The following is a 25,767-nucleotide window of genomic DNA, read 5'->3' on the forward strand; positions in this document are numbered from 1 at the left end:
AATACAACTCATAGTTGAAAGAAGGAAATAAAAATGTGAAGAGGTTAGGGGTAAATGATTTCTGAAGCAAATTAACTCTACACTTTTTCACAATTCTTCATAACACAAAATAAATTTAACCAAACAATAAAAGTGTGAATTAAATAGTTATTTATAAATGCAGCTTAAGTTATATCTCTCCTATTCCCTTTTGAAAGTTATTTCATTTTAGGGTTTTTTGTTGTTGTTGTTCAGGGAAAATATGAGGAATGCATGAGATTTGATAAAAACATGTGGCCTTCAAAAACATTCAGGAACACAGGCTGACTCAAAAAAAGTAACATCCTCTTTGCTGAATATTAATTGCTTTTGTTGGCACATCAAAAGAAAGGACAGGTGCAAAAGTGCAGATTATGAAGCAAGTAAGCAAGGTTTTTTAAAAGAACATCGTCCACTCTAGAGAAACATCCCCCTACTCTGATAAACAAGCTACTTGTTTCATTCAGTCTAGAATTCTGGGAGTTGCTGAGGTTGGGAAATGATGGTCTAGACAAGCGTGGTCTTTTCCAGCTCTGAAGAAGGGAATTGACAGACCGTGTCTTCTGCTGAGTGATCCTGCCCTACCTTGATCTGCCCCACCAGGATGCATCTTGACCCAAAATAGTAAACTGCTCTCCCAAGCAAAAAAGTGGTATGATTCAATCTGGATACTGGAGACAGGTCGCTGAACACGGACAGAAATTTTTTATTTTATTTTATTTTATTTTGCCTCCAGATCAAATGAATTTGGACCCCTTGGATCAGCATTTCAAAGGAAAGTGACATTGCAGTCTAGGACACCTCTTCAAATGGACGTTTCAGTCGAAGCTTGGTGAAATCATGCTGCCCCTTTGAATACCACATACACACTCAACTGAATTGAAAAGGGAAAGTAGCATTTGTAACCACAATAATTTTCAAGTTCATGCCGAACCCAGTCCCTTCAGATGCTCTGGCCTTGAGCTTCCCGCAGCCATAATTGGCATGGCCAGTGGTCCCACATGACAGGAGCTATAATTCCACAAAATCTACAGGACCCCTTCATTAACTGATCCTCGACCAGAGCAAAAATATAAAATATAACTCCTGTAAAAATGCTCTGCAACTGATTAAATACATTTTATTGTAGAGCTTAATCTATTTGCATGCCTGAATCTGTAGAATGTTTTTGGATATACTCAGTAAAATGTATTAACAAATAATTAGTTAATATCTTTCATTTTAGCAACGTCTAATCCAATCCCCTAATAACCCATCATATTTACGAATCTGATATCCGAATGGAATACTTATCCATATCCTTGAAGCTTAAGCAGTACAAGCCACTTCTTCAATTATCTTTGACATAAGTTCTATGGCTGCTTCAAGAAATATAATATTTTGGGCAATTGCCCGAAATTTTGACAAGATATTTCAGTCTCTTGTTCCTACAACTGCTGGACTTGAACAACAGGAAGATGGTGATAAAATGCTGACAACCTATGAAGATTAAGAACTCAAATTAAAGGCCCTTTGGAATTGAATGAACTGATTCAGCTCCAGTGAGTTATTCTGGCTCCAACTGATTGATTTAATCTATTGAATTAACCAGTTTTAGTTGCCACAATGTAAAAAGGATGTTGAAACTCTAGAAAGAGTGCAGAGAAAAAGAAAGATGATTATAGGACTGGAAGCTAAAACATATAAAGAATGGTTGATGGAATTGGGTATGTCTAGTTTGATGAAGAGGGGACGTGGTGGCTCAGAGGCTAGGATGTTGAGCTTGTCAATCGAAAGGTCAGCAGTTCAGCAGTTCGAATCCCTAGTGCTGCCGTGTAACGGGGTGAGCTCCCGTTACTTGTCCCAGCTTCTGCCAACCTAGCAGTTTCGAAAGCACGTAAAAATGCAAGTAGAAAAAATAGGGACCACCTTTGGTGGGAAGGTAACAGCGTTCCATGCGCCTTTGGCGTTGAGTCATGCTGGCCACATGACCACGGAGACGTCTTCGGACAGCGCTGGCTCTTCGGCTTTGAAACGGAGATGAGCACCGCCCCCTAGAGTCGGCAACGACTAGCACATATGTGCAAGGGGAACCTTTACCTTTTAGTTTGATGAAAAGAAGGACTAGGGATGATGTGATAGCAGTGTTCCAATATCTCAGGGGCTGCCACAAAGAAGAGGGAGTCAAGCTACTTGCCTCCAGAAGTTGTAAATACTCCAACACTGGAAGTTTTTAAGAAGAGATTGGATAACTATTTGTCTGAAATGGTATAGGGTTCCCTGCCTGAAAAGGGGGTTGGACTAGAAGACTTCCAAGATCCATTCCATTCCATTCCATTCATAGGGCTGCAGCCTAATGGAATCATCTCAGTTGCTTTCAGCTCTCTTTTTACCTGGGTCTTTGCAGGATCAGCCACCACATTATTGATGGATGCAACGTTCAATCTTTCCATAATTTTATTTGGCAGTAAATACAATTTTCATTCATTCATTCATGTTTCTAGATTGTACATCTCCTTCAGGGACTGTGTAGGGCTGGGGAGGCTTGTATCTGTCCTCTTTCCTACTCTTGCTGGCTCAGAAGGGAAGTAGGAACTCCTTGAGAGAGGCTCAGAGTCTTTTTGGGATCACACCCTCCTGCTCAGGCAGATGGTACTGCTCATGCTCCCATGTACTAGCTCTCTCTTCCCTTTCCCTTGGACATGACACTGTTTGGCTCCTCTTTCCTGCTGCCATTTCAGATACTGATAAGGTGGATGGGAATCTGCCTGGATGCTAGGCCATCATTTTTCAATGATGCTTGGGAAACCACTGGTCTCCTTGAAAATGTAAAGCCAAAAACTGAAGGGGAAGGTTAAGAAGAATGTTCCTCTCAGTCTTGCTTTTTCACTAAGTGCTAATGCTAATCTTTTCAGCTCCAATGATTCATTGAATAAAATCATGAATACTGCCAGGTTGCAGATAGCACTACACTCTATAATGATATAGCTAACTGGTCCTCCAAAACCAGATATGCAGAAAATAATCTTTATATATAATCCTCAATTTACAAACATTCATTTAATGATGATTCTAAGTTACAATGGCACAGGAAAGTTATTTTCAGCCTGTCCTCGATATTACGACTGTTGTACATCTCCTATGATCACAACTGTGATTTGGTACCTGGCAACCGACTTTCATTTAAGATGGTTGCAATAGCCTACAGCCATAGGGTCATGATTTGCAACCTTCCCAGGCAGCTTTTGACAAGTAAAGTCAATGGGGGCAGCTGGATTTGTTTAACGACCATGTGGTTCATTTAATGACCACAATAAAATGATGATAAAATCATGTCTGGTCACATGATGAAATGACCATATCACTTAATGACCAAAATTCCAATCACAATTTTGGTCATATGACTAGGACTCTCTCTACATTATTGAGGATTTGAGGTGAGGAAGAAGTAAAATGGAAAAGAAAGAGAAAATTGTAGTCCAGTCCTTCTGACTTTTGGCTCCAACTCAACTTTCAATCACAGACATTATACATGTCACATGTAGGCAATTTGGACTCCAAGAGATGGATCCAATCTTTTCATAAATGCAACATGCACATATGGCAAGAGATCATTCCAGATATCTGTCAGATATCTTGTAGTATATACTGACCACCAAGGAGAACTTCCTGACTGCAGAGGAGCTTTTCTGAAGATCCAAGAAAAGCAAAACTCCCTGTTTTCCTGCATATGGCATTTCACATCTCAGCTTTTGCCTTTAACATCCTGGAGAGCTTTATGAAGTAATAGAATTTGGAAACAGTTGGCAACCAATAAACGTGTTAACGCTTCTTATAGGAAATTGCTTGACTTTTCATTCACTGGCTTCCCAATTAGTTTTACAAAATGGGTATGTTTAGTTTTTATCCTTTTAAGTGAGAAAAATGTGTGAGCCAAAAAATAATAATAATCTACCAGCAGGAGGTCTAAAAGCAGCCTTATAAAAAGAATCACAGCACTTCAACTGAAATTAAGCTTCAACTTGAACACCTGGCCACATACACAACAGTGAAAATTGCTTTCCTAATGGCTACAGAAACAAAAACACAAAGATCTCCAGCAAATTCCAATGGATGGGTGCCCAGAATCATAAGAGTTGGAAGATCATAGAGGTCACCTAATTCAATTCCTCTGTTGTGGCTCTTACACTCTAAAATTACATCCCTCTAGAGAGCCAGGTCAGTCCAATCCTCATGACATACAGGAAACTATTAAAGGCCTGGCTCTTCTCCCACATTTTGGAGCAGAGAGAAGGTTGAGCTTCTGCTGGCTCGTTTTATTTGGTTATAATTTCCTTCTGAGGCTATTCATGATTCTTTGTGTTTTGCTTTTATTTTATTTTATTTATTTATTTATTTATTTTATTTTTAATTGTAAGCAACCCAGAGTTGCTAGGAATTGGAAGGTCTACAGCAGGGGTGTCCAAACTTGGTCCCTTTAAGACTTGTGGACTTCAACTCCCAGAGTTCCTCAGCCAGCTTTGCTGGCTGAGGGACTCTGGGAGTTGAAGTCCACAAGTCTTAAAGGGACCAAGTTTGGACACCCCTGGTCTACAGGTTGTCTACATGCAAATAAATAAACCCCCTGCCCTGTGCAGGATCTACTAGAGCAGTATTTCTCAGCCTCAGTATTTCTGACATATGATCATCCAATGGCTTTTTGAAGATCTCTGGTAAAGAAGAACTCATCACATAATGCGGCAGCTTGTTCCACTAGTTGACAGTTCGCGCAGTCACGAAGTCCCTCCTAGTATCTAACTAAACTGCCTTCCTACCTTCCCTGTAGTTTTAACCCTCTGATTCTGATCGTGCTCTCTGAGGCAATGGAGAAGAATTTCACTTCTTTTTCTACATGACAGCCTTTCAAATATTTGAAGACTGCTATCATATGTATCTTTTCTGTAGACCAAATATAGTCAGCTTTTTCTAACCATTCGTCATGGGGTTTGGTTTTTCCAGAACCTTCACTAGCTTGATTGTGCTCTTCTGAACTTGTCCCAATCTGTTACTGTCCTTTGGGAACTGTGGTGCCCAGAACTGGACATGAAGATCTCAACAGAGAATAAAAGCTGGGAAGAATTACTTTTCATGACCCAGACTTTATGTTCTGGTTAATGTACTCCACAATAATATTTGTCTTTTTAACAGCTGGATCATACTGCTTGCCTTTAACAAAGACACCCAGGTCTTATTCTTTTTCTTTTTTACAATAAAGAAATTACCACCACTGGCTAGAATACAAAAAAAGCTATATATAAATAAATTATGTGAATCTGCAGAGGTTCTGGAGTTACTTTTATCAAGTAGCAATTTGCTATAGCGCAAACTGATTTTGGTTTCAAGATCCAACTGAGGTACTTTAAAACAAAATCAGAAGCTGGCTGGGGAATTCTGGGAGTTGAAGTCCTCCAGGCTTAAAGTAATCAAGGCTGGAGATCCCTGTCCTAGCAGGAAATCCACTACTCTTTAATATACATCAGTTTGAAGTCTCGTGACATCATGTGGTCTTTTCAGCTTTCTCTTCCTGTACTATTTCTTGAATTTAGAGTTTAAATCCTGAGCTTTGGAAATATCCAAAGGAAAAACCAAGCCTGGAGCTAGAATAAAAATGCACACCTTTTTATTCTCATTTAACAAGAGTCAGTCACAAAAGTCGTTCTAAAGAGGCTCTTTATGGGACCGCCTGCTGCCACCAATAGTCTCCCAATGACCTGTGCGCTCCCATAGGGAGGGCCTCCTCAGGGTACCGTCAGTCAAACAATGTCGACTGGCGACGCCCAGGGGGAGGGCCTTCTCCGTGGGGGCTCCTGCCCTCTGGAATGAGCTGCCTCCGGGGATTCGTCAACTCCCCGACCTCTGGACCTTTCGACGCGAGCTGAAAACCTTCTTGTTTTATCGTGCAGGACTGGCCTAACGTATTTTAAAGTTTGGTTTTAATATGGTTTTATTACTCTTTTATCTTTCGGCCTAATTGAATTTAGATTTTAAATTATTTCTTAATTTTTGTAACCTTATTTTTATTTGGCTGTAAACCGCCCTGAGTCCTTCGGGAGAAGGGCGGTATATAAATCTAATAAATAAATAAATAATACTTTACTGTTCTATATGTACATGAGTTCCATTTGAACAGCAAAGCAGGAAAGCTGCTAACATTCTCTTATTCCCTATGAACTGCTAGAGGTGGATCAGTTCCAGTTTGACTAGTTTGTTTCAACTGCAATTCCAACCACCTATTATTTAACTGAGGAATTCAGCTTTGAAGATGAGTTTTTTGGCTGCCTGGAAGTAATTAGATACAGGAGGCAGCAGCTGGTTTTGTTATGAGTTCAGCTGCACATAAATGGACAATGGAAGAGCGGGCTGGGTAAAAAGGTCACCCACTGATGAAGTCACACTTCTGAACAAGATTCCTTAATATCATAGAAAATCCAGACAGTCTGCTCAAGTTTGACATCATCCTGCTGATCCTACTGAACTGTTGAGCATTGGAACACAATGTCAGATGCTTAATAAAATATAAATCTTTGCTGAGAAGATGTTTGATCTTCAGCCAGTACATGACATGTGTCTCAGAAGAGGAAAGCATCAGGACAAGAAAGAGAAATTAAGTAGAAAAGAAATTCCTACTTAATTAAATCTCAAATATTTTCATTTTTCAAGCTTTCCCATTACCAAATTCAAAATAATGGTTGCATCTTATTTGGGGGGAGTATTCACATTGTTTGAGCTGGGCAGAAATAAGGAAGAGCCAAATATAATATAAGTTTTGCGGTAGAGGTTTACCTCCCTAGTTTTTCCCTGTTTTTATAACTCATTTCTGATCTCTTGTTTTGATGCAAGATCAATCATTTAAACCCACATCCTTCCTCACCTGGGACTCTTTAGGGCCAGCCCCCAGAATTATAGCACAGAAAAAAAGAAGATAGACCCAAAAACAGCCCAAGGTTCACCTAGAGACAAGCCTTGGGGCCCATTACATCCATGGGAATGAGGTTTATGGGATTCTCCCCTGTAATCTATATCAGGATTAAGCAAAACAAGGATTAAGATTGTGCTCTTCTCCCCTTCATCAGAAAAACTCCCAAAATATCTGGAGAAGTTTTATGACCTAAGTCGAACTTGAAAATTGTTAATGCTTACCAAATGACAGGAGGATTTCATATTATATGAAAGTTTACAATTACTACCACGTCTACTGGTATCTCCAGTAGTCAGATTGATATGTGCATGACCCCATACTACATCAAATATCACCAAGCGTGAGGAAATAATCATGTCTAGAAAGCTACAGTCATGTACAAATGCATTGCTCAACATCTACATATCCAACATGCAGCCCAACTGCAAAATCAATAGTACATTAGGTAACAAAATGTATAGTGAATGAACTGCTGGGTTGCCTCCTGAAGTTGTGGATACTCCATCACTGGAGGTTTTTAAGAAGAGATTGGACAGCTGAAATGGGTGTAGGAGGTTGGACTAAAAGACCTCCGAGGTCCTTTCCAACTATATTGCTACTCTGTTTTGAAGTAGTACTGCTTAAAATCCAGACCACTAGATGACAGCAAAGAGTTAAGGGATTTCTTCACTTCTTTGCTAATATCTATTGGTTGGATTTTTAAAACCCGTATCTGGTTGTCTTAGGACAGTGATGATGAACCTATGACATGTGTGTCACAGGAAGCACTGCACGTCATTTTTGGTGACATGTCAGGCCTCCCTCTGAAAGTGGCACAAGAGAACTCACACGCCTTCTGGAGTCTCTGAAAATCACATGAGAACAGGCAGTGCTTTCCGCTTTTTAGAGGCTACAAGGCCATGCAAGAGTATTTTACAGTGTCCAGGTTGTCTGCAATCCTGAGCTGCCTCAGATAGGAATTTCAAATAAATTTGCAATGATGTATTTACTTATTAAATGTTAAGTTTATATAGTTCATTGCTCTTTGTTATTGTTTCTCTTTTGTCCATCCCTGTGGGTTGGTGTCTGACATGCCAGCAGAATCAAAAAGTGGGCGTATCAAAAACTTTTTTTGAGTTTTTGATACGCCAAGCCCAAATGGTTTGCCTTCCAGTGTCCTCGGATGAGCATTTCCTAGCAAATTAGATGCTGCTGCTGCTATTTAGAAATAGCTCTGGGGTGGTTGTTGTTGATTTTGTTTGTTTGTTTTACCTTTTAAAAGGTCACTCACTGGGATGAGCATTATAATTCTGTGTGTGTGTGTGTGTGTGTGTGTGTGTGTGTGTGTGTGTGTGCACATGAATCTCTTTGCATCAATGACCTTTGCAATGTGCCTCCAGTTCTCCTCACAGTGTGAAGTTCAGAAGATCGGCTGTTCCACTTTGATCACCATGTTATAAATTAAATGACTAGTTGTCAGCTAGTTTCCCTGAAAACAGGCAGCATGGGAACAATTTATTTATTTATTTATTTATTTAATTTGTCACAACAGTATATATAAGCATAAGCATGAAAATAACTATATAAAATATAAGCATATATATGAGCATAAGTATGTAATAACTATATTAATTGGATATAATGAAAGGAAACAATAGGACAGGAACGGTAGGCACGTTTGTGCTCTTATGCATGCCCCTTATAGACTTCTTAGGAATGGGGTGAGGTCAATAGTAGAGAGTTTTTGGTTAAAGCTTTGGGGATTTTGAGAAGAGACCACAGAGTCAGGTAGTGTGTTCCAAGCACTAATAACTCTGTTACAGAAGTCATATTTTCTGCAATCAAGATTGAAACGGTTAACATTGAGTTTAAATCTATTGTTTGCTCTTGTATTGTTATGATTGAAGCTGAAGTAGTTTTCAACAGGAAGGACATTGCAATAGATGATTCTATGAGTTAAACACAGGTCCTGTCGAAGGCGACGGAGTTCCAAGTTTTCTAAGCCTAGGATTTCAAGTCTGGTGGCATAAGGTATTTTGTTGTATTCAGAGGAGTGGAGAACTCTTCTTGTAAAATATTTCTGGACACGTTCAATTGTATTGAAGTCTGAAATATGGTATGGGTTTCAGACAGGCGAGCTGTATTCAAGAATTGGTCTAGCAAATGTTTTATAAGCTCTGGTTAGCAGTGTAGTGTTTCTGGAGAAGAAGCTACGTAATTGGCAATTGCCAGTGTTCTGAGGAGGCCCTATGTTTGACTACCACATCACAAAAAGGCTGCTGCTTCAGATGCTCTCATAGCAATGTTTTATATCCTATTGGCTTCGACATCAGAACATCTGTAACTCCTAGAACCTGAATCCCAGGCTTTATCTCTCTGCTACTCGTCTAGTGCTATGATTTCCATCCAGCTGTTGAAATGTTCTAAGGACAGCAATAACGACTCATCTCCACACACAATCACCCTCACTTTCTTTTGTTCACATCTCAATAGGATGCCGCTTGTAATGCTGAAGCTGCACCATCATTTTTGAATTGCGAAAGTAATGGAAAATCAGTCAGTATTGGTTAAAATGATTCCAATAAAGTGGAGATAGTCTCGTAAAGTGAAGGAGTCTCATGAAAACTGGGAAGGGTGTGTTATACAATTCTACTGAGGGGAGGTATAAAAGAAGATCTTTTGATAAAGAGAAGGGTCAAAGTTTTTGTTGAAATTATCTTACATCCATTTATGCTTTCGGACAACTGAAGGAAAACTCCTGACCAAGTGCATCATTAAGATTGATAACATGTAAGAAGGAAGACAGGTAGACAAAAATAAGAGCCAACATTTGTGATGGTATGGGGATACTTACTTTACTATCCAGCTTTTTCATGGTCACCAGATCCAAGGACTTCAAGGAATGGCCGGTTGGGGTGATAAAATAAAGGCAGACATGGATTCTTGTATCATGATAGTTAAAAAGGGAACGCCGGATTTTTAGTTCTTCTTGTAAATAATTTTCAAACTGCATGTCAATGTAATCAACTATTGGCCTGTAACTAAAAACAAATTCCATTAGCAACTTGAATGGTACCATTAATGAAGACTGACTAATCATGTTCAACATGACTGCACGTTTCTAACCTTCATAAAATCTGAGTAAAAGAGATGTTGGAAAACTTCTAGTGCTGGCTGAAACAGATTAAACCAAAAGACTGTGCATGTACAAAGTGCTAAACTAGTTCTGAACTGGTGCTGGATTTATCTTCAAAGACCTTGCACTATTGGCTGCTTTGGTGCACACCCACCGGGAATTGTAATCTGACAATATCTGGCAATCATGCATTCTAATACCAGGATTACAGCAATTACAGTTAGCCCTAAACCGCCGACTGCAGGGGGTCCTCGACTTACGACCACAATGGAGCCCAAAATTGCTGTTCTTAAGTGAGACATTTGTTAAGTGAGTTTTGCCCCATCTTATGACACTTCTTGCCACAATTGTTAAGTGAATCATTGCAGTTGATACATTAGCAACCTGGTTGTTAAGTGAATCTGTCTTCCCCATTGACTCTGCTTCTGAGAGGGTCGCAAAAGGTGATCCCAGGACCTTGGGGCACAGCAACGGTCATAAATATGAACCAGTTGCCAAGCATCTGAATCTTCATCTAATGATCAAGGGGCTGCTGCAAAGGTCGTAACAGTGAAAAATGGTCATAAGTCACTTTTTTTTCAGTGCCGTTGTAACTTTGAACTTTCACTAAATGAACTGTTTGTTGTAGGTCAAGGACTAGCTGTACCCCCAAACTACAGATTGATTACAGAGAAGTAGCTGGAATGCTCTTCTACAAGCAGTCAATACTTTTCCTGTTGCGCAACCTCCTCCTCGTGTGCACCTTCTACGCAAGACAGCAATGACCTTTGGCTGCTTCGTTTTGTGAAGGAAGATTTGCACACATAATGCAGCCACTGGAAATCCTGGAAGTTCACAGAGTGACTTTGGACAAGTCAATCTCCCAGACCAACCTATTTTATGAGATTGTTGAAAAGATAAAAAACTGAAAGAGGGAGTGTTTGCCTTAAGAAGTTGTGAATGCTCCAACACTGGAAGTTTTTAAGAAGATGTTGGATAACCATTTGTCCGAAGTGGTGTAGGGTTTCCTGCCTAAGCAGGGGGTTGGACTAGAAGACCTCCAAGGTCCCTTCCAACTCTGTTATTATAAATTCTAAATGACCTAATCTCCTGGAGCAAAGGCTGGATATAAATCCCATGATTAAATGAACCTTTTGGGAACACACAAACGACTTGATTGGAGAAATTCCTCGCAATAAAAGTAGCAAGCATATCTCATTAATTTCAGGTCGCCCCAAAAACCTTAGCTTTAAATTCTCCTTTGGACTAGTATTTGATTCTCAAGTGCTTTACAAATCAAATCATGGATTAATTGCAGAAACTTCAGTCCAGGGCATTTTCTACATTTTGACGAAATACAAGTTTTTCTATACATGAAACCCACCAGTTACAGAACCCCGGAAGTCATTCAGAACCTCTGGGAATTGAACACCATGGAAGCCAAAGACAGAATTAAATAACTCCTGTTTTCCTATGATGATCCTCTGAGAATTTCACATGGAGGATATGAAAACAACAGCTCTCCCCTGTTGCTGTTTAGTATTGGAACATAAGAGCAGATACTAACACCACTCTCTTTATTTTTGAAGGAAGTGGCATAGCAGCTCTCAAATGAAATGAACGCAACTGATTCCAGCCGACTAGTTTTGTGGAAAAGTGGGAGGTAGGGAATCAGGATATCTGAGGGAAAAAGAGCTCCAAAGCCTCACTCTTTCATCTTCCTTTCAACATGTGCACAACCCAGCAATTTACATTAGAGCCAGTGGAGAAATTGAGAATGACTATAACTTACAAGCTCAGAATCAAAAAAAGTAGAGCTTTTGTTAACTCTTTAGTTTTCTACCACGTTTCATGGAAATGTTATTAAATCTGGCAATTGTATGGTTACAGCTAAGCCACAAGGTGGCAATGGGTTGTATTTTATCTGGCTGACATCTGAAATTTCCTATTTCTGTTTTCTCTTCTTCCTGACTGCTGTGTTCTCTAAGCTTTGCAGATATTATAAGCAGCCGATCACACACACAATAAAGTCTTGTATTCCAGGTGGAATATACACATCCTTTCCCCATCAAAACAATGCATACGTTTCTGGACCAAACTGGAAAGTGACTTGCCTTTCATCTTTATTTATCTGATCTCCAAATCCCACAGCATCTACAATGGTCAGTTTCAGGTGGACATTGCTTTCCTGCAGATCATACGTTCGTGGCCGTAAACGGACTGTGTGCTCATAGTGACTAGCTTCCTCTGTCTCAAATATTGTGTTAAAAAGAGTGTTCATCAGGGTAGATTTCCCGATGCCGGTTTCACCTAAAAAAATATTAAAATGTTTATTCCAACAGTGATTAACAAATGCTAAAAAAAGAAAAGAAAATAGCATCATGAAGAAACATAATACTATTTTTTTCACATTTAAGTTTTCAACAATTTATAAAGCTTAGTCCTTTGTACTATGGAGTTGGGATACTTTTCCAGATATAAAATGGAAAAGCATCAAAACATCAGAAAGAGTAATGCAAAACTTCAGTGCCAGAATCGTATTCTACTTTTCATTATGACAAATATATTCCCATCTTTTTTAAAATTATAGTTAATGGAAAAAACATCCTTTCATTTTAATACTTTATTATCTATCGATCGATCTGTCGGTCTGTCTGTCTGTCTATCTTATCTATCTATCAAATTTATATAGCTGCCCATCTCAACGAAGGTGACTTTGAGTGGCACACAGCAGATGAAAAAACTAGCAAATACAAATATAAGAATCATAAAAACACATGGACAAGCACAAATTTTTTTTTGATGGGGCTAAGTTAGAAGATCACGTGAGTATAGAAATGAATACAAAATGAATCTAGAAATATTTGGATATGGCAGGCAACTACTTCATGCATGTGCAAGAAAAACAGAATAATAGCGTTGGAAGGAACCTTGGAGGTCAACTAGCTCAACCTCCTGTTTAAGCAGGAAATCCTATACCATTTCAGACAAGTGGCTGTCCAGTCTCTTCTTAAATATCTCGAGCGATGGAGTACCCACAATTGCTTAAGGCAAGCTCTTCTACTGGTTAATTGTTCTCACTGTCAGGAAATTTCTCCTTATTTCTAGGTTAGTTCTCCCCTTGATTAGTTTCCATCCATTGCTTCTTATCCTGTCGTGTCCCACTCCTCCGCTGACGGCCGGATCAGGGAAATCAGAATCAGGCTTGCCTCTGCAGCTCTGCCCAAAGTCCTAGCAAAGTCCTCAGAGCAGGCAGGAGACCAGAAAGTGACTTCAGCAAGATAAGTTCGACTTTGCCTGACTCAGAGACTGCCAGAAAGCAGATCCTTTATTATTAGGCCATGGGGTGTGGCTCCATGACTCAGCACTCATTAAGGCCTGCCCCTCCCTTCCTTCTGTTGCCTCCACCTATCCAGTCTTCTGATGCGAGGGTCACTCCAATCAGCAGCTGTTGGAAATAAACTTTCCTCAGGCTCACATGCTGTGGAGGAGGAGGAGGGGTCTAGCTGCTCCGTTTGCCTGGGCAAAGAGCCAGGGCTGGGGCCGGGGGGTGGTCCCTCCTCTGCAGCCTGCTTGGGCATGGAGCCAGGGCTGGGACCGGGAGGTGCCCCCTCCTCTTCAGTTTGTCTGGGCATGGAGCCAGGACTGGGGCCGGGAGGCATACATTCCTCCGTGTTTGGGAGCAGATAAGAAGGCCCCGGCTGCTGTGAGAGCGGGCAAGACACAACATATCCTGCTTTCTGATGCTTTGAAGAATAGGTTGACCCCCTTTTCTTTGTGGCAGCCTCTTAGATATTGGAACACTGCTACCATGTCATCCCCATTCCTTTTTTTCATTACACTAAACTTTCATTAAAGAAAGGAATGGAATTATTGGAGTGGCACCAAAGGACAATAAAAAGACAAAGAAACATTCATAGCTGGCCCAGATTGTCTAATACAGCAATCCATCTCCATGTATTTGTTCAAATGATCACTGTTGAATGCACAACATAGCAAGAAACTTAAACTGTGAGGGAGGAGTTTAAAACCAAAACTTAAAATGTTCCTCTTCATATTAAAGGCATCACATTAGATCTTGTGACAGACTATGAATACCAGCAAGTGAAAGCTGAAACTTAAAAATGCAACTATCTTTTAAAGCACATCTTAAATCGTGTAAGATTTTTTTCCCATAAATAAAAAATATTTTAGGTATCTAAAACTGAAGGGTTTGTTTAATAAGTTATTAAATATTGTAAGCCAGGAATGGTATAAACTCAATCCTGGACACATAAGGAGCCAGAAGGGTGACAGAATTAGATAGCTTTCATTCTGATTACCAAAAGTTCATTCGCTCAATGGAGTAAAATGACATTATTCACGTAAATGTTTCAAACTTGGTTCTGTTCTCACTCAGAAAAAATGTAAACAAGGTCAAGATTCTGGAAAAAGAGTTCGCTTCATTCCAAGACACAGCATGTGATAACCCACATTTGGAAAGTTTAATTTCTTAGCACATTAGCTATATTGTAGTTGTTTTGACTCGAAAAACCAACTGGGTATATATACTGACGCAATATATTGTGTATGTCAGAACAGATAACTTCCCATAAAACAGTAGGGCAAAAATCCAAATAAATCACATTATGTTTTAAAGTGATGTGGGAACCTAGCTAGTAGAAGAAGAACGCAGGACACAAGCTCCCTTTTATATCGTCTTCTGCCTGATCTTCTGGCTGAAATGGTGCATTAGATACATTTCTAGTAAGCTTTCCCCTTTATCCTTATAACATGGCAACTTCTGGCTGTTACTCAGATTCTAAGCATTCCTCTTCACAGTAACCACTTTACTGACCTACACAGAGGATGTTGAAGCTGAAACCTTGCGCCACTGATTTGCTGACCAGCTGATCAGGAAGACTGTCAAATCCAACATGGCCTCCCATAGATAGGTTTCTTTTCTCTTCATTCTATTAAAAAGAATGACACCATTTTTGCAGGGGTTATCTGGTGGAAATTATATCATCATTCATTATCATTATCATTATCATTATCATCATCATCATCATCATCACCATCATCATCATATCAAAAACTTAATGAAAACCTATCAATTTTACTTGAAATACAGCAAACTCCTAACTGGAGAAGCATCTCTCCAAATGGTCATTCAAAGAACGATCATGTTTTTATTTGCCACATTCCAGACATAGTATTAATTATAGTCAAGCACCTGAGGAAAAAAGGAGTGCGGATTACAGAGAATTAAAGAGATTAAAGACTACTTTGTGTCACTTTGTTGAAAGGACAGTTGCCTCCCAAGGGTCTTATGCTAGACATGCATTGCTTCGGGAATTACTATTGGTAGCCATTGATAGCCTAAATCCTTCATGAAGCTATCCAGTCCTCATTTAAAACCATTGAAGTTTATTTATTTATTTATTTATTTATTATTTACATTTCTATACCGCCCTTCTCCGAAGACTCAGGGCGGTTTACAGCCAAGTTAAAAAGACATATACAAAAATTAAAACACAATATTTGAAATTAAAAAATCTGAATCCATAGGCCGAATATTAAAATAACAAGTAATGAAACCACCCATTAAAAATTACCCTTAGGCCAACCCTGCTTGGTGAAACAAAAAAGTCTTGAGCTCGCGCTTAAAGGCCCGGAGGTCGGGAAGAAGGCGTAGCCCCAGAGGCAGTTCGTTCCATAGGGTAGGTGCCCCCACAGAGAAGGCTCTTCCCCTGGGAGCCGCCAGCCGACATTGTTTAGCTGACGGCACCCCGAGGAGACCCTCCCTGTGGGAGCGCACAGGTCGATGGGAGGCTATTGGCGGCAGTAGGCGGTTCCGTAAGTAACCTGGTCCCGTGTCATGGAGCGCTTTAAAGGTGATCACCAACACCTTGAATTGCACCCGGAAGACCACCGGCAACCAGTGCAGCTTGCGCAGGAAAGGTGTTATATGGAAGCTCCGAGACGCTCCCTCTATCCCCCGCGCAGCCGCATTCTGTACCAGTTGAAGTCTCCCAGTGCTCTTCAAGGGGAGCCCCATGTAGAGAGCATTGCAGTAATCCAGGCGGGAGGTAACGAGGGCATGAGTGACCGTGCATAACAAGTCCCGGTCCAGGAAGGGACGCAGCTGGCGGATCAGGCGAACCTGATAAAAAGATCCCCTGGCAACGGCCGTCAAGTGTTCTTCCAAAGACAGCCGTGCATCCAGGAGAACGCCTAAGCTGCGAACCAACTCCCTGGGGGCCAGTGACTTGCTCCCCACAGTCAGCGACGGAACTAGCTGACTGTACCGGGACGCCGGCATCCACAGCCACTCCGTCTTGGATGGGTTGAGTCAAAGTCTGTTCGTCTCCATCCAGACCCGAATGGCTTCAAGGCCATTCACATCACATCGACGGCTTCGTTGGGGTGATCCGGGGTGGAAATGTACAGCTGAGTGTCATCAGCGTACAGCTGGCAACTCACCCCAAAACCACGGATGAACTCCCCCAACGGCTTCATATAGATGTTGAACAGGAGGGGCGAGAGAACCGACCCCTGTGGCACCCCACACGTGAGGTGCCTCGCGGTCGATCTCCGACCCCCTGCCAACACTGTCTGCAAGCGGTCGGAGAGATAGGAGGAGAACCACCGAAAAACGGTTCCCCCCACTCCCAGGCCCCCCAACCGCTGCAGCAAGATACCATGGTCGATGGTATCAAAAGCCGCTGACAGGACCAGGATAGAGGAACAACCCCTATCCTGGGCCCTCCAGAGATCATCAACCAATGCGACCAAAGCTGTCTCCGTGCTGTACCCAGGCCAGAAGCCGGACTGGCACGGGTCCAGATAAACAGTTTCATCCAGGTACCGAGGGAGCTGATGTGCCACCACACTCTCAACAACCTTCGCCACAAAACGAAGGTTGGAGATCGGACGGTAGTTCGATAAAATAGCTGGATCCAGGGAAGGCTTCTTGAGGAGGGGCCTCACCACCGCCTCTTTCAAGGCTGTGGGGAAGACACCCTCCTTTCAAAGAAGCATTAACAATTCCCTGAAGCCAGCCTCGTGTAATCTCCTGTGTGGCCAGTACCAACCAGGAGGGACATGGGTCCAATAAACATGTGGTAGCATTCAGCCTTCTCAGTATCCTGTCCATATCCTCGGGAGTCACAGAATCGAATTCCCCCCAAATAATATTCTCAAGAGCTGCCTCCACCATCCCGCCCGAATCCACCCAATCAGCGTCCAGCCCGTCCCGGATCTGAGCGATTTTATCATGCAGATACATTCCAAACTCCTCAGCACGTCCTTGCAAGGGGTCCTCCCGAGCTCCCTGGAAAAGCAGGGAGCGGGTTACCCTAAACAAGGCGGCTGGGCGGTATTCCCTCTTTGCCGTCCCTATCGCCACTAAGCAGGCCTGAACATACGACCGTACTAATGTTCGGTCAGATTCGGAACGGCTGGCCCTTCAGATGCTCTCCAGGTGTCTTTTCTGGTGCTTCATCTCTCTCAGCTCCTCAGAGAACCAAGGAGCTGGTCGAGAACGGCACCGGGTCAGAGGCCGCAAAGGCACGACACGATCCAAAGCCCCTGCTGCCGCCATTTCCCAGGCAGCAACAAGTTCTTCGGTCGAGCCGTGGGCCAGATCCTCAGGAAACGGCCCAAGCTCTGTCAGGAACCTCTCTGGATCCATCAGGCGCCTGGGACGGAACCATCGATCCGGCTCTGGCCCCCTGCGGTGTGGGTTTGCGGTTGGCTGACATTACAACTTCTGGTAGCATAATTTATTCACATATGTTGTGAAATACAGTATTTCTACCTATCAGTCTTGTTGTTAATTTTTTTATTGATTAATCAGCAGTATTTATTTTCTAAAATGTTCAAATCTGAATCATGTCACCTCAAAGAAATCTTTAATACATTTTCTCAGACTTTGCCATAAGAAACTATGTTCATGAGCAACATTTGTGTTATATCTGTGGGAATATTGCTGCAGGCAGCTTCCAGATTGTGTGCACCCAGCACACTCCCAATCAATCCTTATATCCACAGCAGAACAAGCATACATGCCATACAGTTCAGAGAGCAAAAATGGATGGCTTGATATTTAGTTGTTAACGATCAGCAAACATCAAAAATGTAGCACAAGGCAGACGGGAGGGAGAGGGAGAGGGAGAGGCAGAGAGGGGGGCATGATGTCTGTCTGTCTGTCTAACAGCACACAACTGATTGGTTATTAGCATGGAGAGGCCAAAGAAATGGCTTTTGGTAATTGCAGCTTTAATTCCTTACATAGAATAACAATACATAGCGGTAGCAGAATAAAGATGGAAACAGTATACTAGGAGCCTTCCTCTATTCCACACCATTAAAGAAACAATTTGGTGGACAAGCTGAATGTATCCAACAATATTCACGATGACAATAATGAATCATCTTATCTTGTCATCTGGAAGTATATCTATTTCCTTTCTTAAAGCAATATCTTGGTTCTGCTCTCATCTCTTTCTCATTCCCTTCCATCTGTTCTTTTTCTCTCAGCATGGAGAAATAAACTGACATTTTCCCAGATGATTAGTTTATTAGATGGCTAAAAAGTATTTTGACTTTAAGCCATGTATAAATCACAAAATCAGAAAGGATCAAACAGTAGCATTAAGAGCAGGATAATTCCTGTATTTCATAGCGTATTTTACTGCAAGTTGTCACATAACATAACATTTAAGCTGAATAATGCAACCAGTTTGCTCAACCAAGAAAGCCCAAATGTGTAAATTAGGATCTTCAGCAAAATTGGTCTTAATATAAACAGACTGTACATGTTTGTAAGGCACATCTGCAGGGACCATTTATTTATGTGAATATCGGAAATGTTAGATGACTAATGATGGAAAAATTGTCTCTATATAAAATTTTGCTAAAACCTAAATATATACCAAGAGACATCCCATCTATATATGACATCCCATAAAATGTTATTCTAGCATAAACATGTGTATCTCTTTCCTAACCTTTATTACAGTATGTTTCTACTACAAAACTAAAGAGCAGAGTGCTGAAAAGATATAAAGAGTGCATGAAAGAGAGTACATAGTGAAGGTAAAAACAATTGGCAACTATCAATAGTTCTGATTTATGTCCCTGCTTCTTCTCTACAATTACAGTGTATGCAACATACAACAGATTCTTTTGCACTGAAGCAAACCCTGCCTGGGCCAGAATTTCTCCAACACACATTGAGAAGAAAGAAGAGAAATACAGGTGATAAGACTAAAAGCTGGACCATAGTCAAGCCTCTTTCTACGTTTAGGTGTACAGGAAAGCCAAGAGGAAACACATCTGTCACAAAGTTTAAACTGAGTGAAAATTAGAAAGACGAGTGTTGAGCCTTAGTCCATTGCTGCAACTTGCACGAGGACCTCCTATGCATAACATATCCGTCCATTAGCAAGACGGCTAAAATAGATGTGAACTGGATTTTGTAGCTGTCTAATAGGATTTCTTTGTTGATTTTTCAGAACACAAGCACTAAGTAGGAACAATGGAGTTGGATTTTGTACATTATCCAACTGTACTGTTAATAAAAAAATCACACTCAAAAAGATGTTACAAGGTTTTGGGGGGGGGAGAGAGAAGGGGAGAGGAGGGGAAGAGAGGGAGGGAGGGAGGGAGGGAGGAAGAGAGAGAGGAAGGGAGGGAGGGAGGGAGAGAGAGAGAATCTGATGTTTTGCAGGATTGCTGCATAGAGGAGAAAGTTAATCCACCTTCCCTTCCATTAGTGTCCCAGTTTTGTCTCCCACCTTACACTTTTTAAAATAGTACAGTAAATGTTTTGTAATGTGTGCTTTGGTGGTATGAAAGAATTAACTTATTTCATGATTTACCAGGCCTTTTCTTTCTCGTCATCTGGAAACCCTTCCTTCCACAAACAGGAAACCAGGTAAGTTACTTTTTTCAAGACTTCCTCTATTATCCAGACTGTGAACATTATATTTATGAATGTTCATAGAACTAATGTACAGTATATACAATATATTTTGACTAACAAATGCTGTCCTAAGTGCTAGGAACTCTTCACCCTCCCTTGGTTTAATGTGTAAATGAGAAGATATTATGAACAATTAAAAAAACAAAACAAGAAATATGCAAAGGTTCTGTCATCTCCACAGTCTGGAAAGGAAGTAAACAAGCCTTTGCCAAAGTGCTATGATTAGAATATGAATGCACCAAAAGACCAGAGAGATGTTCCTAGGCAACAGCCAGAATCCATGCTAGGCAGGTTTGAGGGTGGAGGGGAGCTCTCTCACTGCTAAGCCTGAAGTCTCAAACTCAGATCTGGAAAGGGAAAAAGGAAATGTACCTTTGGGGGAATGGTTTGTTCAATTTCTAGTTGACACCCACCCCCAATCCTTTTCAGCTTTCCCCTCTCTGGATATTGATATATTTATTTCACAATAATATTCTTTTCTAACATTCATATTCCCAATGTGTAAAATCAGTGATTTGGCTATAAGAACTTATTGATATATTTTAGTGCAAATATTTTGTCCAGCACATGGAGCATGTTAAGAGAATAAACACCTTTAAATACCTTTTGGAATTGCAGTGAATCAATAGTCTTAAATCTTGACTACTTTGGTGGAGGGAGTCTTTCCGGCCGCCTTGAAAGAGGCGGTGGTGAGGCCCCTCCTCAAGAAGCCTTCCCTGGACCCGGCTGTTTTAGGTAATTATCGTCCGGTCTCCAACCTTCGCTTCGCGGCGAAGGTTGTAGAGAGTATGGTGGCATATCAGTTTCCCTTGCACCTGGATGAAACTGTCTATCTAGACCCGTTCCAGTCCGGTTTCCGACCCGGTTACAGCACGGAGACGGCTTTGGTCGCGTTGGTGGATGATCTCTGGAGGGCCAGGGATAGGGGTTGTTCCTCTGCCCTGGTCCTATTAGACCTCTCAGCGGCTTTCGATACCATCGACCATGGTATCCTGCTGCGCCGATTGGAGGGATTGGGAGTGGGAGGCACCGTTTATCGGTGGTTCTCCTCCTATCTCTCCGACCGGACGCAGTCGGTGTTGACAGGGGGCAGAGGTCGGCCCGGGCGCCTCACTTGTGGGGTGCCGCGGGGTCGATTCTCGCCCTTCTGTTTAACATCTACATGAAGCCGCTGGGTGAGATCATCAGTGGTTTCGGTGTGAAGTACCAGCTGTATGCGGATGACACCCAGCTGTACTTTTCTACACGGACCACCCCAACGGTTATCAAGTGCTGTCCCGGTGTCTGGAGGCCGTCTGGTCTGGATGGGGAGAAACAGGCTCAAGCTCAATCCCTCCAAGACAGAGTGGCTGTGGATGCGGCATCCCGGTACAGTCAGCTAAATCCGCGGCTGACCATCGGTGGCGAGTCACTGGCCCCGATGGAGAGGGTGCGCAACTTAGGCGTCCTCCTGGATGAGCGGCTGTCTCTAGAAGATCATTTGGCCGTCTCCAGGAGAGCGTTCTACCAGGTTCGCCTGGTGCGCCAGTTGCGCCCCTTTCTGGATCGGGAGGCCCTATGCACGGTCACTCACGCCCTCGTGACGTCTCGCCTGGATTACTGCAACGCTCTCTACATGGGGCTCCCCTTGAAGGGCATCCGGAGGCTACAGTTAGTCCAGAATGCGGCTGCGCGGGTGATAGATGGAGCCCCTCGTGGCTCCCGCATAACACCCATCCTGCGCAGGCTGCACTGGCTACCTGTGGCCTTCCGGGTGCGCTTCAAGGTTTTGGTGACCACCTTTAAAGCGCTCCATGGCATAGGGGCGGGTTATCTACGGGACCGCCTACTGCGACCAGATACCTCTCACCGACCCGTGCGCTCTCACAGAGAGGGACTCCTCAGGGTGCCGTCAGCTAGGCAGTGTCGTCTGGCGACGCCCAGGGGAAGGGCCTTCTCTGTGGGGGCTCCCGCCCTCTGGAACGAGCTCCCCCCAGGACTCCGTCAACTTCCGGACCTTCGAACCTTCCGTCGCGAGCTCAAGACACATTTATTCATCTGTGCAGGACTGGCTTAGATTTTAAATTTACAGGGGTTTTAAATTGATTTTAATATTTATATTTCTATTTTTAATGATAGGGCATTGGAATAAGTTTTTTAAAGATTATTTTAATTTTGTGTATCGATGTTTTATATGCCTGTGAACCGCCCTGAGTCCTTTGGGAGATAGGGCGGTATATAAATTTAAATAATAAATAATAAAATAAATAAATAAATATATATCCTTGGGTCCTGTTATTATTGAAGGAATGACAGAGTATATAATATCTGCATTTAAGGAATTTACCATATTTTTCGGAATATAAGACGCACTGGAGTATAAGACGCACCTTAGTTTTTGGGGAAGAAAATAAGAAAAAAGCTGATTGGCAGGTGGATCGGCCTGCCAGAAAACCCCCAATCAGCTGTTCCCAGAGATGAATTTTAGCAACAGGTTCCTTGGTTGTGAGCTCTGTGCCTTGCTTTTTTTTTTTTTTTGCTTTTTTTTCTGCCTCTGAAACTCTGTTTCAGAAAAAACTTTTTTCTGTCTTTGAAAGCCTCCAAAACAGAGCGTAGTGGCACAAAAAAAAGTAGTGGCATCAAAGGAAACACAAACAAATCAAAATAAGTTACAAAAAGATGAAGACATTGAAGACTATTGAAGACACTACTATTACTCAATAGTAGTAACTGTGAGAGGGATCTTGGAGTCCTAGTGGACAACCATTTAGATATGAGCCAGCAGTGTGCAGCAGCTGCTAAAAAAGCCAACACAGTTCTGGGCTGCATAAACAGAGGGATAGAATCAAGATCACGTGAAGTGTTAATACCACTTTATAATGCCTTGGTAAGGCCACACTTGGAATATTGCATTCAGTTTTGGTCGCCACGATGTAAAAAGGATGTGGAGACTCTAGAAAGAGTGCAGAGAAGAGCAACAAAGATATGCCTAGTTTAATGAAAAGAAGGACTAGGGGAGACATGATAGCAGTGTTCCAATATCTCAGGGGTTGCCACAAAGAAGAGGGAGTCAAACTATTCTCCAAAGCACCTGAGGGTAGAACAAGAAGCAATGGGTGGAAACTAATCAAGGAGAGAAGCAACCTAGAACTAAGGAGAAATTTCCTGACAGTTAGAACAATTAATCAGTGGAACAACTTGCCTCCAGAAGTTGTAAATGCTCCAACACTGGAAATTTTTAAGAAAATGTTGGATAGCCATTTGTCTGAAATGGTATAGGGTTTCCTGCCTGGGCAGGGGGTTGGACTAGAAGACCTCCAAGGTCCCTTCCAACTCTGATATTATTATTATTATTATTATTATTATTATTATTATTATTATTATTATTATTATTATTATTATTATTATTATTAAGAGATAGTAACAATAAGTATTATGAATCAAATACCGTATATACTCGAATATAAGCCGATCCGAGTATAAGCCGAGGTCCCCAATTTTACCCCAAAAACTGGGGTAAACTGGGGACTCGAGTATAAGCCGAGGGTGGGAAATGAGGCACCTACCGGTTGGGAAACCCTCCTCCCTCAGCTGAGAAGGCTGGCGGCTCCCGCCCGCCTCTCACTGCACCGGCAGGGCTTCAGTCCGGTAAAAGTGAAAAAAAGAAAAAGAAAAAAACTCGAGTATAAGCCGTATATACTCGAGTATAAGCCGAGGGGCTTAAAAAAAAAAAACTCGAGTATAAGCCGTATAGACCCGAGTATAAGCCGAGGGGACGTTTTTCAGCACAAAAAATGTGCTGAAAAACTCGGCTTATACTCGAGTATATACGGTAGATAATTCTTTAAGAGTTTACAATAGAACAGAAAGAAAAAAAAGAAAGATCTCCCAAAAATAATGAAAGGATTAGATGGATATTCAAATCACACAGCAGAAGGAGACAAATGGGTATTCAAATCACACAGCAGAAGGAGACAAGGGGTAAGGCAAAGGGAATATTCAGTTTGTATAAAAAGAGAGATAAGATCCAATAGAGAAATATAAGAGTTACCAAAAAGTCAATAAATGATAAAATTTTAAAAAGGGCAAGAGATGATGGATAGAGATAAAATACCTTTCAATATAGTGACTGTATTAAAAATAAAAAAAAACATATACATACTGATATATAATAGAATTTATTATAATCATAAGCATATTAAAGTACATACTGATATATAATAGAATTTATTATAATCATAATATTAAGGCTAGAAGGTGGAAGACTATGATTAGGTGTACTTAATTGTATTATTATTAACAGTGTGTAAAAAGTATGTTGAAATTTACAGCTCTCAAGGACTATAAATTTAGGGGACTTGGAGATATAATCCCGGGACTGACTAAACCTTATTAATAATTGGCTTTATTGGTGTTCCTAGATAATTGGGATATTGGAATTATGGTGGAATATTGAGTAATTTTTAATATATTAAATTATTAATGACTCAACAGGGGACAACAAATACATTATATGAAGAAATGTTATTGATGTTTAAATGTATTTATGAAGAATTGACAAAGAATCATACGGAGACTCATAATATATATAGCAAACACTCGTAGGATCTTTGATGCAGGCAGAAAGTACCTGAAGCAGCAAGCAACATCAAACTACCTCACCTCAGGTGGATTGCATCACCTTTTTTTGGCATTTTTTTTAAATTTGCATTTATATCCCGCCCTTCTCCGAAGACTCAGGGCGGCTTACATTATGTCAAGCAATAGTCTTCAGCCATTTGTATATTATATACAAAGTCAACTTATTGCCCCCAACAATCTGGGTCCTCATTTTACCTACCTTATAAAGGATGGAAGGCTGAGTCAACCTTGGGCCTGGTGGGACTTGAACCTGCAGTAATTGCAAGCAGCTGCTGTTAATAACAGATTGCATTAGTCTGTTGAGCCACCAGAGGCCCATTTTTTGGCTTCAAATAAGATGGGTCTTTTGTTCCACCTTTTTCTGATGCAAAGTGAGCCCTGTTTTATGCTGGTACCCATTCCTGTCAGTTTTCCCACAAAGAAGCAAGACAAATGAAGCTTATATTTATTTATTGTTTTTTAAATTCATAACCAAAAAAGAAAAAAAGAGCAAAACACAAAGAAAATAGTGATGGTGATAGATAAATCATCAAAGAGAAGAAAAAAAGAGAAGGTATTAAAAAGTGCCTTAACAAAAAAGTGAAAAATATGGAGGGGGGAAGTGGTGGGGGGAAACAATGTCATTATAACAATAAGGAATTGTAATTCTATATGCACTTGTCTAATTCAAATATTATTCCAGTACATACACACACACACACACACACACACACACACACATATTTTATATATATATATAAAATATTTATATATGTGTGTGTATATTTATATTCTACTGCATTCTGTATAAACGAGTCCCATATTTTATTGTACTTGTCCCTAAAAGCTATGTCTACAGACAATCTTCTCATAAGTGGCGAGTGCAATCGCGTCTTCAATCCACTGAATCAATGGACCATGCATTTATTTTCCATTGCTGCAAATATCAGTCTTTTAGCTGCAGAGCTTTTCAAAGATACAGCTTGGAAAGAGATATGTCGCAGTGAATGACAGGAGCGCATCTTTTACAAAGAGAGCCCTTTTCTCCTTAAACACCATCAAGGACCACACAGAAACACAGAAGCTCTTTATAATGCTGACCATAAACTATTTAATAATGAACAAGTCAAAGGCTCATCTGCCCCGAAT

The 25,767-nt window shown here is 41.2% G+C and overlaps 1 protein-coding gene and 1 long non-coding RNA gene across 6 annotated transcripts in view; one reads left to right on the forward strand and one right to left on the reverse strand.

Annotated features, from left to right (window-relative positions):
• SEPTIN8 (septin 8) overlaps positions 1-25,767 on the reverse strand; it is an 82,806-nt gene that overhangs the window by 21,696 nt on the left and 35,343 nt on the right. For 2 of the 5 annotated variants that reach the window (XM_058166688.1, XM_058166690.1), the window contains exons 2-4: positions 14,887-15,001; positions 12,164-12,359; positions 9,789-9,975 (exon numbers count right to left, since the gene is read on the reverse strand). In XM_058166688.1, the coding sequence (XP_058022671.1) occupies positions 9,789-9,975; positions 12,164-12,359; positions 14,887-15,001 (498 nt within the window). Of the gene's footprint in view, positions 1-9,788; positions 12,140-12,163; positions 12,360-14,886; positions 15,002-25,767 lie in introns of those variants that run through there. The other 3 variants (XM_058166689.1, XM_058166691.1, XM_058166692.1) reach the window with 3 other exon arrangements.
• The window catches only part of LOC131189976 (uncharacterized), a 31,830-nt gene continuing 23,912 nt past the window's right edge, over positions 17,850-25,767 (forward strand). Inside the window, exons 1-2 of the long non-coding RNA XR_009153182.1 lie at positions 17,850-19,292; positions 19,919-19,971. This is a non-coding gene — a long non-coding RNA (uncharacterized LOC131189976). The remainder of the gene's footprint in view (positions 19,293-19,918; positions 19,972-25,767) is intronic.

This window comes from Ahaetulla prasina, chromosome 2, assembly GCF_028640845.1.
Source record: "Ahaetulla prasina isolate Xishuangbanna chromosome 2, ASM2864084v1, whole genome shotgun sequence".
NCBI classification, from domain to species: Eukaryota; Metazoa; Chordata; class Lepidosauria; order Squamata; family Colubridae; genus Ahaetulla; species Ahaetulla prasina.